This window comes from Rhinatrema bivittatum, chromosome 16 (genome assembly GCF_901001135.1).
Source record: "Rhinatrema bivittatum chromosome 16, aRhiBiv1.1, whole genome shotgun sequence".
Lineage (NCBI taxonomy): Eukaryota > Metazoa > Chordata > Amphibia > Gymnophiona > Rhinatrematidae > Rhinatrema > Rhinatrema bivittatum.
Genome location: NC_042630.1, coordinates 3217615 through 3233415, shown reverse-complemented (window position 1 = coordinate 3233415; position 15801 = coordinate 3217615). Strand labels below are relative to the sequence as shown.

Sequence of the window (15801 nt, the reverse complement as noted above, 5' to 3'; positions counted from 1 at the left end):
ACTGCAGGGGCTTTCATAGTATTCGCCCGCCCCAAGGAAGTGATTAACTTTCCAATAAATAACTGAAGTCTGGATTTGGTGTTTGCACAGTGCAAAGGTGAGGTTTATTAAGTTTAGGTGGCTGCAGCAGTGACAATATGGCATGAAAAACTACAGATATACATTAATGGTAAGCTTTGGGCAGTGTCTGCCTTTCAAAAATGATGTACAAACAGTTCTGGACTTCAGAGATCCAACAGACAGTCACTTCTGGGGTAGATGTCCAGGCGGTGCCTTGAGAACAAGAACATTTGCAAAGGGGAGAACAGATATGTGATATTATTATTCTTCAGTTACAACTGGTTAACCTGAGGCTCAGGGAGATTTATTTATTTTATTTGAAATTTTTTTATATACCGGTATTAGTTGGACATCATACCGGTTTACATAAAACAAATTAAACAAATTAAGCTTGGAAATTACATGATAACAGGGAGATAAAGTAACTTCTCAGGATCACTCACAGAATAAAACTAACCCATTTGGAGACACTTCTCCTGAGAATCAGTGACAGTTGGCTATGGAAGCGAGACACAAAGAGACTCCCCCAAGGTCACACACAGAGAGTCAGTGACAGAGTCGGGGATTAGAGCTGAGGCACAGGGAGATAAAGTGACTCCCCTGAGGTCACACACAGAGAGTCAGTGACAGAGCCAGGGATTAGAGCTGAGGTACAGGGAGATAAAGTGACTCCCCTGAGGTCACACACAGAGAGTCAGTGACAGAGCCAGGGATTAGAGCTGAGGTACAGGGAGATAAAGTGACTCCCCTGAGGTCACACACAGAGAGTCAGTGACAGAGCCAGGGATTAGAGCTAAGGTACAGGGAGATAAAGTGACTCCCCTGAGGTCACACACAGAGAGTCAGTGACAGAGCTGGGGATTAGAGCTGAGGCACAGGGAGATAAAGTGACTCCCCTGAGGTCACACACAGAGAGTCAGTGACAGAGCCAGGGATTAGAGCTGAGGTACAGGGAGATAAAGTGACTCCCCTGAGGTCACACACAGAGAGTCAGTGACAGAGCCAGGGATTAGAGCTAAGGTACAGGGAGATAAAGTGACTCCCCTGAGGTCACACACAGAGAGTCAGTGACAGAGCTGGGGATTAGAGCTGAGGCACAGGGAGATAAAGTGACTCCCCTGAGGTCACACACAGAGAGTCAGGGACAGAGCCAGGGATTAGTGCTGAGGCACAGGGAGATAAAGTGACTCCCCTGAGGTCACACACAGAGAGTCAGTGACAGAGCTGGGGATTAGAGCTGAGGCACAGGGAGATAAAGTGACTCCCCTGAGGTCACACACAGAGAGTCAGGGACAGAGCCAGGGATTAGTGCTGAGGCACAGGGAGATAAAGTGACTCCCCTGAGGTCACACACAGAGAGTCAGTGACAGAGCTGGGGATTAGAGCTGAGGCACAGGGAGATAAAGTGACTCCCCTGAGGTCACACACAGAGAGTCAGTGACAGACCTGGGGATTAGAGCTGAGGCACAGGGAGATAAAGTGACTCACCCTGAGGTCACACACACAGAGAGTCAGTGACAGAGCTGGGATTAGAGCTGAGGCACAGGGAGATAAAGTGACTCCCCTGAGGTCACACACAGAGAGTCAGGGACAGAGCCAGGGATGAGTGCTGAGACACAGGGAGATAAAGTGACTCCCCTGAGGTCACACACAGAGAGTCAGTGACAGAGCTGGGGATTAGAGCTGAGGCACAGGGGGATAAAGTGACTCACCCTGAGGTCACACACAGAGAGTCAGTGACAGAGCCAGGGATTAGAGCTGAGGCACAAGGAGATAAAGTAACTCTCCTGAGGTCACACACAGAGAGTCAGTGACAGAGCTGGGAATTAGAGCTGAGGCACAGGGAGATAAAGTGACTCCCCTGAGGTCACACACAGAGAGTCAGTGACAGAGCCGGGGATTAGAGCTGAGGCACAGGGAGATAAAGTAACTCTCCTGAGGTCACACACAGAGAGTCAGTGACAGAGCCGGGGATTAGAGCTGAGACACAGGGAGATAAAGTGACTCCCCTGAGGTCACACACAGAGAGTCAGTGACAGAGCCGGGGATTAGAGCTGAGGCACAAGGAGATAAAGTAACTCTCCTGAGGTCACACACAGAGAGTCAGTGACAGAGCTGGGAATTAGAGCTGAGGCACAGGGAGATAAAGTGACTCCCCTGAGGTCACACACAGAGAGTCAGTGAGACAGCCCGGGATTAGAGCTGAGGCACAGGGAGATAAAGTGACTCCCCTGAGGTCACACACACACAGAGTCAGTGACAGACTCATGGATTAGAGCTGAGGCACAGGGAGATAAAGTGACTCCCCTGAGGTCACACACAGAGAGTCAGTGACAGAGCCGGGGATTAGAGCTGAGGCACAGGGAGATAAAGTGATTCCCCCAAGATCACACACACAGAGACAGTGGCAGAGCCAGGGATTAGAGCTGAGGCACAGGGAGATAAAGTGACTCCCCTGAGGTCACACACAGAGAGTCAGCGACAGAGCTGGGAATTAGAGCTGAGGCACAGGGAGATGAAGTGACTCCCCCGAGGTCACACACAGAGAATCAGTGACAGAGCCGGGGATTAGAGCTGAGGCACAGGGAGATAAAGTGATTCCCCCAAGATCACACACACAGAGACAGTGGCAGAGCCAGGGATTAGAGCTGAGGCACAGGGAGATAAAGTGACTCCCCTGAGGTCACACACACAGAGCCAGTGGCAGAGCCAGGGATTAGAGCTGAGGCACAGGGAGATAAAGTGACTCCCCTGAGGTCACACACACACACAGAGTCAGTGACAGACTCATGGATTAGAGCTGAGGCACAGGGAGATAAAGTGACTCCCTGAGGTCACACACAGAGAGTCAGTGACAGAGCCAGGGATTAGAGCTGAGGCACAGGCAGATAAAGTGACTCCCCTGAGGTCACACACAGAGAGTCAGTGACAGAGCCAGGGATTAGAGCTGAGGCACAGGCAGATAAAGTGACTCCCCTGAGGTTACATTCAGAGCGTGTCAGTGAGACAGCCCGGGATTAGAGCTGAGGCACAGGGAGATAAAGTGACTCCCCCGAGGTTACATTCAGAGCGTGTCAGTGAGACAGCCCGGGATTAGAGCTGAGGCACAGGGAGATAAAGTGACTCCCCCGAGGTTACATTCAGAGCGTGTCAGTGAGACAGCCCGGGATTAGAGCGCTCTGCAATCTTCCTGCATGGGGTCCTTTGCTGCTGCCTCCATTTTCTCCTCCAGGACAGTTGCCAGTTCTGGGGCTCTTGGGCCACTCCTGGCTACAGTGAATCTGTTCATATGAAGGGCTTCTTCGTAGCAGGGAGGGGTTTCCAAACCAGTGGGCATGGAGGCAACTGGAGACATCTGGCAGGAGTTGTGAGAATGAGCAACAGCCAAGATCCTCCGGGCAGCAGGGCCAAATACAGATTGGAGTGCTGAAAAACGAGACAGGAAAGAGGTAAATATTTAACTGACCTGATCAAGGTTTGCTATGATAACGTGCAGACCCAGCTTCAAATCCCATCCCTCAGAGTTTCCAAGGTGCTCCCTATTCCATCCCCCTTATCTGTGCGACTTTCAGCCCTGGGGAATGTAAAACCTCCAATGCCACCACTGCCATCGGCTCTCACCCAGCCGTGCCCCCTGACCTGGCTTCCCATACTCACAGGTAATGGTGCTCTGGATGGTGCTGTCCTGGTCAAAGGCAATCACGGTCACCTCGTAGGCCCTTGTGCCCGCCTCCGCTTCAGCCTGGTGCTGACCCAAGCAGCAGCACTTTATGCAGGCGCAGGTGATGGCACAGAGTAATAGGAGAGCCCCAATCACCACAATCAGCCTGAAAGGGGGAGACGGGGGACAAGTCACGGGATGTCAGGCAAGCAGGCAGAAGGGAAGGTTAGGCAACTGCTTTATGTCTCATTTCAAGTAGGGGGAAACAAAATTGGGACGTTGCAGATTCCCTCTCCTTGCTCCAAAGCAGCGATGGCTTTTAATCTCAGCAGAAGGACTTAGTTTCAGGTGGTATAGCCAGTGGGAAGAATACAGGAATAGACATGGTCTGTATCCCATTCTACTCTTTAAGCTTGAATGCTCTTCCTGCCCCAGATAATCCCAATGTCTGGGCATGGGGAGAGGTTGAGGGAGGATACTTCATAGCACACAATGAGTGGATCTGTGTGTCTGTGTTTCTAAAGTATACTGAGGAAGGAGATATGGGGGAGGCTGAGGATTATGATCTTCCCCATGTGTTGCAGCCAAACATTTCATCCAGGAAAGAGCTGACCTGCTCTGCTCAGTTACTAACAAGCTTTCCTCACCCTGAGGTGACTTAGAAGCAAATGTAGAGATATCTCTTTGAATAAGAGGAATTTGGACACTTACCATATGTACCATAGGTTAACCCAGTCTGTCTTGTAGCAGCTGCCATTTCAGGCAAGGGGGAGAGAAGAAATGCAGTTACTCCTCAGTTTCTTATCCAAACAATTACATTCCTGCCATTCTATTTTCCTTACATTTTTCTCTCTCTGCTTGGAGGGATTTTTCAACTCTGGAAAGCAATGAGAAGTCTCTGGTCCCTAGAGCCTGCACACCATGTCTTCATAGTCTGCCTGCATTGGCTTTCATATCTTTTCTACCGATCACAATTTTTATCTAAATCAGTTATTGCAATCAAAAATGTTTTGATAATTTGGCTATGACTAGAACAAATTGAATCACTAAGATTGTAGTAATTCTTACTTCTCTCTCCAAGGAGATAACTTATCATTATAGAGTTTCCTGAAAATCTGCTCAGCTGCACTCAGAGAAAATGTATGGGTGCTGCTTGTCAGCAGAAAACCCAGCCCAGTGATACATGTAAAGCATGAATACAGCACAGACAGCTGAAGAGCAGAGCTCCATCAGAGCCCCATGCAGTATATCATAGTCTCATGAAGGCATCACACTGATACACGTAAAGAATGAATACAGCACAGACAGCTGAAGAGCAGATCTTCATCAGAGCCCCATGCAGGCATCACACTGATACATGTAAAGCATGAATACAGCACAGACAGCTGAAGAGCAGAGCTCCATCAGAGCCCCATGCAGGCATCACACTGATACACGTAAAGAATGAATACGGCACAGACAGCTGAAGAGCAGATCTTCATCAGAGCTCCATGCAGGCGTCACACTGATACACATAAAGCATGAATACAGCACAGACAGCTGAAGAGCAGAGCTCCATCAGAGCTCCATGCAGGCATCACACTGATACATGTAAAGCATGAATACAGCAAAGACAGATGAAGAGCAGATCTATGTATATCATAGTCTCATGAGGGCATTACACTGATACACGTAAAGCATGAATACAGCACAGACAGCTGAAGAGCAGATATATATATTTATATATATCATAGTCTCATGAGGGCATCACACTGATACATGTAAAGCAGGAATACAGCACAGACAGCTGAAAAGCAGAGCTCCATCAGAGCCCCATGCAGGCATCACACTGATACACATAAAGCATGAATACAGCACAGACAGCTGAAGAGCAGAGCTCTGTGCAGGAATAAATCATTATACTCACTGCTCAGTGTTCTCACAGCCACTGCCACACCTCACCTGGGGAAACTACAAAAAGAAATCATGGAGGGTGAAATATTTTAATCACCTTTATTCCTTTCTGTCTGCTCCAATAACAAACTTCCCAGGGTTAAAACAAGGAGATGGTGGGGCACTGGATAGTCCAAGGGATTAACAGTGAGACAAAAACCCTTTCATTTTTCACGGATCCTTTCAATAACTTCCTGAGAAGACAAGACATCCATTCAAAGGACTTGAAGAGCACCAGATTTCTCTGTTCTGCTGCTCTCTGCCTGCTCAGAAATAACTGTTCCTGGGGATCTCTCCTGAAGGGCACAGGCTGCTTTCTATCAAGCATTTCCAGCCGCTGGTGGTAACGGAGATAACCTCATGCTTTGTATCCAGTCTGATGTACAGCACAGAAAAGGCAGTTCTCCATTAGACCTTCAAAAGTACCTGGAGTCCCTCCTCTAAAAAGAGTACGTGATTTTAGGTTGAATGTTGATTGAGATCATTTGTTTCTGACCTAATTTTAAACCACAATTACATTTCTTATTTTATTTATTTGTATTTATTAAATCACTTAAGAGCCATAGTTCTAGTCATACAATTATTGGCAAGGTAAATTACTAACCAAGAAGAGGTAGATCAGGGCCATGGGGATGGAGGAGGGCTTTCTGCTTCTTATGACGATGCCCCGTCTCATGGCTTTGCTAACCCACTGTAGCACCTTCTCCTGTGCATTATACCACACTGTCAGCAGGAGTTGTGGTTTCAACGTCTGAACATTGCTATCAGTCTGCAGCCTGGGAAGGGAAGAGGAGGTAGATGAGTTACACTGAACTGGGACCTTAAACAAACTGTAACATTAAAATCACCTGCAAACTAAGAAATGAGCTTCAAGAATTTGTATGACCTATGGCTTCTACTTTTGTGTTTCTCTATTTGTTTCTTTCTGTCTCTTGCATTCTCTCCTTCACTCTCTTAAATTCAAATTCAGGAAACTTTATTTACTTGACAATTGGTAAAAATGTTGCCAAAGCAATACCTAAAAGGGAGCTGTTCAAAAGATCTAGGCCTATAACTTCTGGAGTTAGGAGCCTAGATCAGCCAAAAATGAAAATGTCCTTTCCCTGAGCCCCTAAATGTATGTATCTATAAAGTTGCTGGGGCCAGATCAGGCACTCAGCACTGATTTCCAGCACAAGGCATCTAACCTAGGGGCTGAAGGTAGACATAGTGGGCCTACATCTAAGAGCCTCGGTTTTAGGGGCCTAAAATGTGACCCCTCTTTTCTGATCAAAACATAGACTTCTAGCTATAAGCTCCCATACTAGGTATATTTCAGACAATGATAAACAGGAAACACAGATGCAAAAACACACAACATGTCCAAACAATGAAAGACAGAGACAGGAGAGATTTAATTTAATAATTTATACTCTGCTTTCTCCAACCATTATTAGTACCAATTGGAGTGCGGTATAATTTAAAATAAAAAAAACACCTAAAGACAAGGTAAGAAAAAGTACATTAAGAATTTAAATCAAAAATATAATTTCAACTTAAACATTAAAACTGAATAATATAATACAAAAACAAAAATGCAAAATAAAAACATATTAAAATATACTAAATAAACACAGTAATAAAATAGAGTATCATAACAGATCATTCCCATCTAATGCCACACATCATTTAGACATCATTGTAAACTGTTGGCTAGTATTTGGTCAAATAACCAAGTTTTTACCAAGTGCCAAAACAGCATATAATTCCCATTGGATTTCTTTTTCTAGGAAGTGTGTTCCAAACATACAGGGCCATTTTCAACAGGCCCCTTGCTCCTGATGTATTTTAATGGAATGAAAGGCAATGGTCTACACTTTGAATTATTTAGTTTTTAGTATTTCTTACCTGTACCCTCCTAAGCTCAGGGTAGGTTACAATATAAAATACATAATAAAATAAAAACAATACACATACAGTCCTTTCTATCTGTTTGCTTTGTATGTTTGTTTATTCAACTTTATGAATGTTTTTATTTTATCACTCCAAACTTTGGAGGGCGCAGGATATAAATAATTGTAAACTAACTAACTAACTAAATAAAACATAGCAAACAACATAACAAACATAGACTTAGATTTATCAAAATGCTATAAATATAGCGGAAATAGCACCCATGAGAAAAAACTGGCACGGTTAGGCTAATTACCCTGCTCCCGCATCGCATAGGCAATTTCCCCAAGGCGCGATAAATATATTGCACCTGCGCTATTTTTCACTTCATGCGCTGATTAATACAGCACAAGGAGCGTTACAACGAAAACATTTTGCCGCACATGCCGTTCAAGGTGAGAGGGAGAGGGGGAGAGAGAGAGCGCCTCTGTATAGAAATCAATATGCCACTCTCTATTCATACCACTGTAATAGGGGGTACGTCAAACATCAACTGATAGAAAATCTTCAGTGATGTCAACTTTGCTGTTCGTACCTCTGACCATGTAAGTAAAACTGCCTCCCCAAATCCACCCCACCCCCAAACCCCACACCGAGTTAAAAGTGCTCCTCTTACAGTGGTATAAAATAGAGAGTACCACATTTTGGCTTAAAGATTGAAGGGCCTTACTAGACAATGATGATTAATTTTATCTGTAAGAAACACTTGCCCTAAGCTGTATAGAGATCAGAAAACAAGGTGCAGTAAGAAACTCTAGGTAACTCTATGGGGGACCAATGGAGGAGTGGGTCTATTTCATCTTGAATTAGCAGCTCTCTGAGCTGTGCATTTGGACCAAAGTTAGAGTGAAAGACACATACACACAAGAAAACTGAGAGAGAGACATACAGAGAAACACAAATCCACATACATGTACAGGTAGTGAGAGACAGGAGACAAAGAGAGACATCCAGACAATGAAAGACTGGCAGACAGAGAGAGAGAGACAGATACGCACATGCAGACAGGTGGAGAGGCACACAGAAAGAAACAAATACAGAGGTAGTGAGAGGAGGGACAGAGAGACATACAAACAACACACACGCATATACATGAGCAATAAGAGACAGGCATAAGAGAGACACACTCATCCAGACAATGAAAGGCAGGACAGACAGAGAGAGAGAGAGACACACACACACAGATTCAAGCAATAAAAGACAGGGGAGACAAACAGAGAGAGAGAGAGTGAAAGATAGGGGAGACAGGCAGAAAGAGAAGCACATACATACATACAGAGTCAGGGAAGAACAGACCGACACACAGATAGGAAGTGAGAGGCAGGAGAGAAAGCCAGAGAGTTCATGTACTTCCCAGCCCCTGCCATCGCTCACAGTCTCTGAATACCTGTTAAAGGTAGAGGTCAAGCTGCTCTTCACCTCAGGACAAACCTCCCTGTCTGAAGGTATAAGGGTTTCTGTTCTGAGCAGTGAGGGACACAGGAGTGGAGAGAAGGTGCAGGGGGTCTGACCATCTCTGCACCAGCATTTACTGCCCTCCCGACAGCGAAGGATCCATATCCCAAAGGAGTGAGCAGAGGCCCAGGAATAAAGGACTCATCTCCTAGCAGATACTGTAGATCGTGCTATTAAGTTATTCTGCTGCTTGGTCATCCAGAGAAATGTCGTGCCTTGCTTACATGTGTCCGCTGCATCATTACACACAGCTCATGAATATTCAGGAGGCCTCTAGGAACTGACTGAGGCTTTGAGCCATGCAAACCCCTGTGCAGAAAAGGAAACACATTACCGTACACCCCAGGGTTGGCTGCTCTCCTTCCTGCCATCAGTAGCTCATTGGTACCACTTTTTACATTTTTCACTTTTGAATACTATGCATCAGCAATGGAATAGAAAGCTAAAGCTGTGTTATCTGAGCTCCTGCTATTAGATAATGACTCTTCTTTTTACCAGTCTCCCTGGCAAACACACTCTCCCCCCTTTCCTCTCTCTGTCACTCTTGTCCTTTCTTTTTCTCTTTGGGATTTTCAATCTCTGAGCTCTCTGCCTTTTTAGAGAAATTTTTTGACTGCTTTTATCCAGTTCCAGTGCCCCAAAATTCCTTGGGCTTTTAAGTTTGATAAAAACCTGTTTTCCAATGTTTCCAATTAGCAGTAACACACTGTTCTAATCCCAGGGCCATTGGGAGGTCAGAGGTGACAGGTATGAGCAGGTAGTTTAATTACATCATGTTACTTTGTTAAGTTTATAACTGTTCCATCCTTTTCCTGGTGAAACATTAACTACGGGAATGTTAAATGCACCCTATGGAACGAGTGATTAAATGAGACATTTAAATGAAGCGGGAGAAGTTTCATTTCAAGGTCACATCCCACTTCTATCCCTTCTGAGTCAGGAGATGGTGAGAGCATTTAGGATTAGCAATGAAGGGGGTACATGTGCACTGGATGGGAATATGCAGAATGAGATGGGATCAATTCAAACCAACTGTAACGTAGAGACGAGAGCCGTACCTCCTCCGCATCTCATTCTGATTCTCCTAGGAGGTGACAAGAGACTCACACATAATAGGAATTAGCAAAGGCCTCAACAACAGATATCATCCCTAGGAGAATATGGAGAAATGAAATGGGCCTGGAAGAGATGGAGTCAAAGAGAATACGGATTGGAAGGTATCTAAACTTCTTTAGGGTGACGAGCACGAGGCATGGACATAGTCTGTCTGGTATGCTGCAAACACAGAAATAAGTAGAAGTCCTACTGGAAACACACACTGACATACTGAAGCTGCATCTGTCTAGCAGGTTTTGCAGGAAGATCTAGGAGGCCATATGTTTGGTCCACAGATTTATATTATATTCTACCTCACTGGTGCAAGGAATGAAGATTATCTCCAGGATAATATGTATTATATGATGCAAGTCTTTATTCCCTTCACTGAATCACATGGTGAAGGGAATAAAGTCCATCCTCAGACATTTCAGTTTCTTTGATATCACAGTTTCAGCCAATAAAAGATCATTCCCAGGCTTCTCTCTGTATGACATGGTGCAGGGAATAAAGACCATCCCAGGTGTGCATTCAAATACTTTACATGAAATCCACACCCATAGGAAGCCAGACCAAGGCAACATGATATATGAACTGAATTTGCATTTCTGAGATTGATCTGAAGCCAGCACTACTGAAAAGTCTTCTGCAGCCTTTTATACAGGTTCAGGAGCAAGAAAGAAAAAGAGAGCTCAGCCCTAGACAAATAAGCTGAAGAAGCCAGGAGAAACCACAGGGATATTGACATGGAGTGTCACAAGATGTTTCTCCCTAACTACACCCTAATCCTAGTCTTACAATGGGTCTTCTCCCTGACTAGTGGCCTGCCAGAGAATACTTTCATTGTGTCTGCAACGTTCCACAGCTGGGTAACAGACCAAAGTCTGGGCCCATGCAGCCTCTACAGCCTCAGGGTTTCCAATGTCCTTTTCCAGTGTGTGACAATTATGACTTCCCTATGCTTAACAACATAAGAACATCATAAATTGTCTGAAATATACCTAGTATGGGAGCTTAAAGCTAGAAGTCTATGTTTTGATCAGAAAAGAGGGGTCACATTTTAGGACCCTAAAACCGAGGCTCTTAGATGTAGGCCCACTATGTCTACCTTCAGCCCCTAGGTTAGATGCCTTGTGCTGGAAATCAGTGCTGAGTGCCTGATCTAAACATAAGAACATAAGAAATTGCCATGCAGGGTCAGACCAAGGGTCCATCAAGCCCAGCATCCTGTTTCCAACAGAGGCCAAACCAGGCCTCAAGAACCTGGCAATTACCCAAACACTAAGAAGATCCCATGCTACTGATGCAATTAATAGCAGTGGCTATTCCCTAAGTAAATTTGATTAATAGCCATTAATGGACTTCTCCTCCAAGAACTTATCCAAACCTTTTTTGAACCCAACTACACTAACTGCACTAATCACATCTTCTGGCAACAAATTCCAGAGCTTTACCATGCATTGAGTGAAAAAGACTTTTCTCCGATTAGTCTTAAATGTGCTACCTGCTAACTTCATGGAGTGCCCCCTAGTCCTTCTATTATTCGAAAGTGTAAATAACTGATTCACATCTACTCGTTCAAGACCTCTCATGATCTTAAACACTATCATATCTCGCCTCAGCTGTGTCTTCTCCAAGCCGAACAGCCCTAACCTCTTCAGCCTTTCCTCATAGGGGAGCTGTTCTATCCCCTTTATCATTTTGGTTGCCCTTCTCTGTACCTTCTCCATCACAATTATATCTTTTTTGAGATGCGGCAACCAGAATTGTACACAGTATTCAAGGTGCGGTCTCACCATGGAGTGATACAGAGGCATTATGACATTTTCTGTTTTATTAACCCTTCCTTTCCTAATAATGCCTAACATTCTATTTGCTTTTTTGACTGCTGCAGCACACTGAGCTGACGATTTTAAAGTATTATCCACTATGATGCCTAGATCTCTTTCCTGGGTGGTAGCTCCTAATATGGAACCTAACATCGTGTAACTACAGCAAGGGTTATTTTTCCCTACATGCAACACCTTGCACTTGTCCACATTAAATTTCATCTGCTATTTGGATGCCCAATCTTCCAGTCTTGCAAGGTCCTCCTGTAATGTATCACAATCTGCTTGTGATTTAACTACTCTGAATAATTTTGTATCATCCGCAGATTTGATAACCTCATTCATCGTATTCCTTTCCAGATCATTTATATATATATTGAAAAGCACCAGTCCAAGTACAGATCCCTGAGGCACTCCACTGTTTACCCTTTTCCACTGAGAAAATTGACCATTTAATCCTACTCTCTGTTTCCTGTCTTTTAACCAGTTTGTAATCCATGAAAGGACATCGCCTCCTATCTCATGACTTTTTAGTTTTCTTAGAAGCCTCTCATGAGGGACTTTATCAAACGCCTTCTGAAAATCCAAATACACTACATCTACCGGTTCACCTTTATCCACATGTTTATTAATCCCTTCAAAAAAATGAAGCAGATTTGTTAGGCAAGACTTCCCTTGGGTAAATCCGTGTTGACTGTGTTCCATTAAACCATGTCTTTCTATATGCTCTACGATTTTGATCTTGAGAATATTTTCCACTATTTTTCCCGGCACTGAAGTCAGGCTCACTGGTCTATAGTTACCTGGATCACCCCTGGAGCCTTTTTTAAATATTGGGGTTACATTGGACACCCTCCAGTCTTCAGGTACAATGGATGATTTTAATGATAGATTACAAATTTTAACTAATAGATCAGAAATTTCATTTTTGAGTTCCTTCAGTACCCTAAGATGCATACCATCTGGTCCAGGTGATTTGCTACTCTTTAGTTTGTCAATCTGGCCTACTACATCTTCCAGGTTCACAGTGATTTCATTCAGTTCATCTGAATCATCACCCCTGAAAACCATCTCCGGAACTGGTATCTCCCCAACATCCTCATTAGTAAACATGGAGGCAAAGAATTCATTTAGTTTTTCTGCAATGGCCTTTTCTTCCCTAAGAGCCACTTTAACCCCTCTGTCATCTAATTGTTCAACCAACTCCTTGACAGGTTTTTTGCTTTGGATATATTTAAAAATGTTTTTATTATGCGTTTTTGCCTCTATGGCCAGGGATGACCTCTTCTTCCAGAACAGCATCAATGAACCTTTGTGAGCATAATTTTTACTTCTTTCTCCTCTACCTCTCCACCTGCCTTGGTATTTTCTACTTCCTGAAGATCATCAGATGCAGCCAGCCTTTCTTCTTCTGCCTGGGGATGGCATTCCCCAAGATGGAGCCCTAGGTTCTACTGACTTCCACAGTAGTATCTTTCACCTTCAGTTTCCTGGTAATCTGGGTTATTAGCCCTCCATTCATGACCAACTCAATAATCAGTGTTTTGGCCAGCAGCATGCTGAAGGAGCACCAGCTGAAGAGCCTCTGCTCCTGCACAATAATCATGTACCTTCTAGCATCTTCCTTTGCTTGTATCATATTTCTCTTCTTAGCCATGGTCATCCTCATCTCGCTCTTCAGGCATGTAAGGTGTATAGAGAAGAGTGTGGGCAGCTTCAGGAACCCCATCTAGAGGCTCATTTTGGTGCAGCCAAAACAGTGACCTTCCTTCTATTCCTTTACTTCTTCTATCTAGCTGAAATATTGTTTTTCCTAACCTCTATTACAAAGCAATCACTCTTATTTTGGTTTTGTTTCTGCCTTTCCAGCCCTGAAGTGCATCATCTTGATCCTGGGCAACCAATTTGAAGAAGGCGTGGTCTGAGATTCTCATCAGTGCTACTGCAGAGTAGGAGCCTAGCACTGGGGAATGCTGGTAAAGAACCAGAGCGACCTGGGTGCAGGATATAACCATGGTGCCTGACCCGGTAAGCATGCTGCAAGACAACCATGGATCCTGATTCAGGGACTTAGTGGAACGGAACTGTTAGTGTATGTTGGGACTCCAAATACTTGCTGCTTTTGAATTACTCCAGTCTTCCCTGAGAATCTCTTTCCATAAAATTGTTTTCCTTCAGAGAAAGCAGCTGAATTTCTATGGCCCTTACTCTTCTGCTCTACCTCCTTCTTTATAATGGTTTGTTTCCTTGATGTGTGATGTCACTGTGCACCTTTAAATATTTTCCTTCAAAGTCTAGGTCCCCTTGACTCTTCCTTCAGTTGATCTGGTCACTCTTTCATGGATATCACTCAGATCTCGAGGTCGCACAGAGAGAGTCAGTGACAGAGCCGGGGATTAGAGCTGAGGCACAGGGAGATAAAGTGACTCCCCTGAGGTCACACACAGAGAGTCAGTGACAGAGCCGGGGACTAGAGCTGAGGCACAGTGAGATAAAGTGACTCCCCCGAAGTCACACACAGAGTCAGTGACAGAGCCGGGGAGAGATAAAGTGACTCCCCTGAGGTCACACACAGAGTCAGTGACAGAGCCGGGGATTAGTGCTGAGGCACAGGGAGATAAAGTGACTCACCCTGATGTCACACACAGAGTCAGTGACAGAGCCGGGGATTAGTGCTGAGGCACAGGGAGATAAAGTGACTCCCCTGAGGTCACACACAGAGTCAGTGACAGAGCCGGGGATTAGAACTGAGGCACAGGGAGATAAAGTGACTCCCCTGAGGTCACACACAGAGTCAGTGACAGAGCCGGGGATTAGTGCTGAGGCACAGGGAGATAAAGTGACTCACCCTGATGTCACACACAGAGAGAGTCAGTGACAGAGCTGGGAATCTGTATTCGGCTCAGGCAGGAGGAATTGGTGACCACACTCTGGCAGGTACAGCATGTACAAAAAAGGAAATAAGCAGCATTTATTTATTTATTTATTTATTTATTTATTAACTTTTATTTACCGACATTCGTGCAGCACATCATGCCGGTTTACAAAGAACTCAGATGGGCGATACAATAAAACATTAAAACAAAACGATGTATGAAGAATAAAATAAAGTAAAACCATAACAATGTAACCTTGGAACAACATACTATTTCTTACAAAAGTACACATTAGCCGATCATGATCAAAAAATAAATTAAATTAAGCCGTAGGGGGAATGTTGTTTCTTCTAGGGTATCCATGGGAGGGGCGGGGGGAAACTTAGGATGGGGTGGGGGAAATTCGAACAGAGGGGGGTGGGGAGAAATTAAGTTTGGTTTGTGTCGGGATAGGCCTGTCGGAATAGCCATGTTTTGACTCCTTTCTTGAAAATTTGCAGGGACGTCTCTTGGCGTAGGAGGGTGGGGAGGGAGTTCCAGAGGGTGGGGGCAGCGATTTAGGAAGATCTTTGACCAAAGCAAGTGTGATCCACTTTATTTGAGTCTCATAGAAAGTAAGGATGTACTAAAGGCGTGAATATTTCAAGTGTATGCATGTTCCTGCCATTCCAAGGGACTGAGGTCCTCAGCTCACCACACAACGCTGACATTTAATGGTGAGATTGAGGTTCGTGTTTCCCGGCTAAGAATTGTCATCAGGCCAAAGAAACAAATATGTTATACAGTAGAGGCAATAAAAAGCAATAAAAGAAAAAACAACCACAAAATGTCTTTCTTTGCTTTATTCTTTATTTCTAAATTCTATTTCTAATTTTCTGTTTCCAGGGTCTTCTGCTCTCTGCCGGATCATTCTATAAAAAAATTAATGAATATTGCATGAATGTTATATCTATGCATATTC

At 44.4% G+C, this 15801-nt stretch overlaps 2 protein-coding genes across 2 annotated transcripts in view; both read right to left on the bottom strand.

The window, feature by feature from the left end:
* Positions 1-3083: 3083 nt before the first annotated feature.
* TMEM52B (transmembrane protein 52B) lies at positions 3084-9609 on the bottom strand. Its single transcript, XM_029581966.1, has 6 exons — positions 9536-9609; positions 6258-6429; positions 5628-5671; positions 4433-4471; positions 3718-3887; positions 3084-3486 (listed from the first exon to the last, which is right to left on the bottom strand). Exons 2-6 carry the CDS (start codon positions 6327-6329, stop codon positions 3230-3232), a joined length of 582 nt encoding a protein of 193 aa, XP_029437826.1. The 5' UTR covers positions 6330-6429; positions 9536-9609; the 3' UTR covers positions 3084-3229.
* A 5669-nt stretch (positions 9610-15278) lies between these two features.
* The window catches only part of LOC115078390, a 59520-nt gene continuing 58997 nt past the window's right edge, over positions 15279-15801 (bottom strand). The window contains exon 16 of the mRNA XM_029581299.1: positions 15279-15751. The gene's annotated coding sequence lies outside the window, so the exon portion shown is untranslated. The remainder of the gene's footprint in view (positions 15752-15801) is intronic.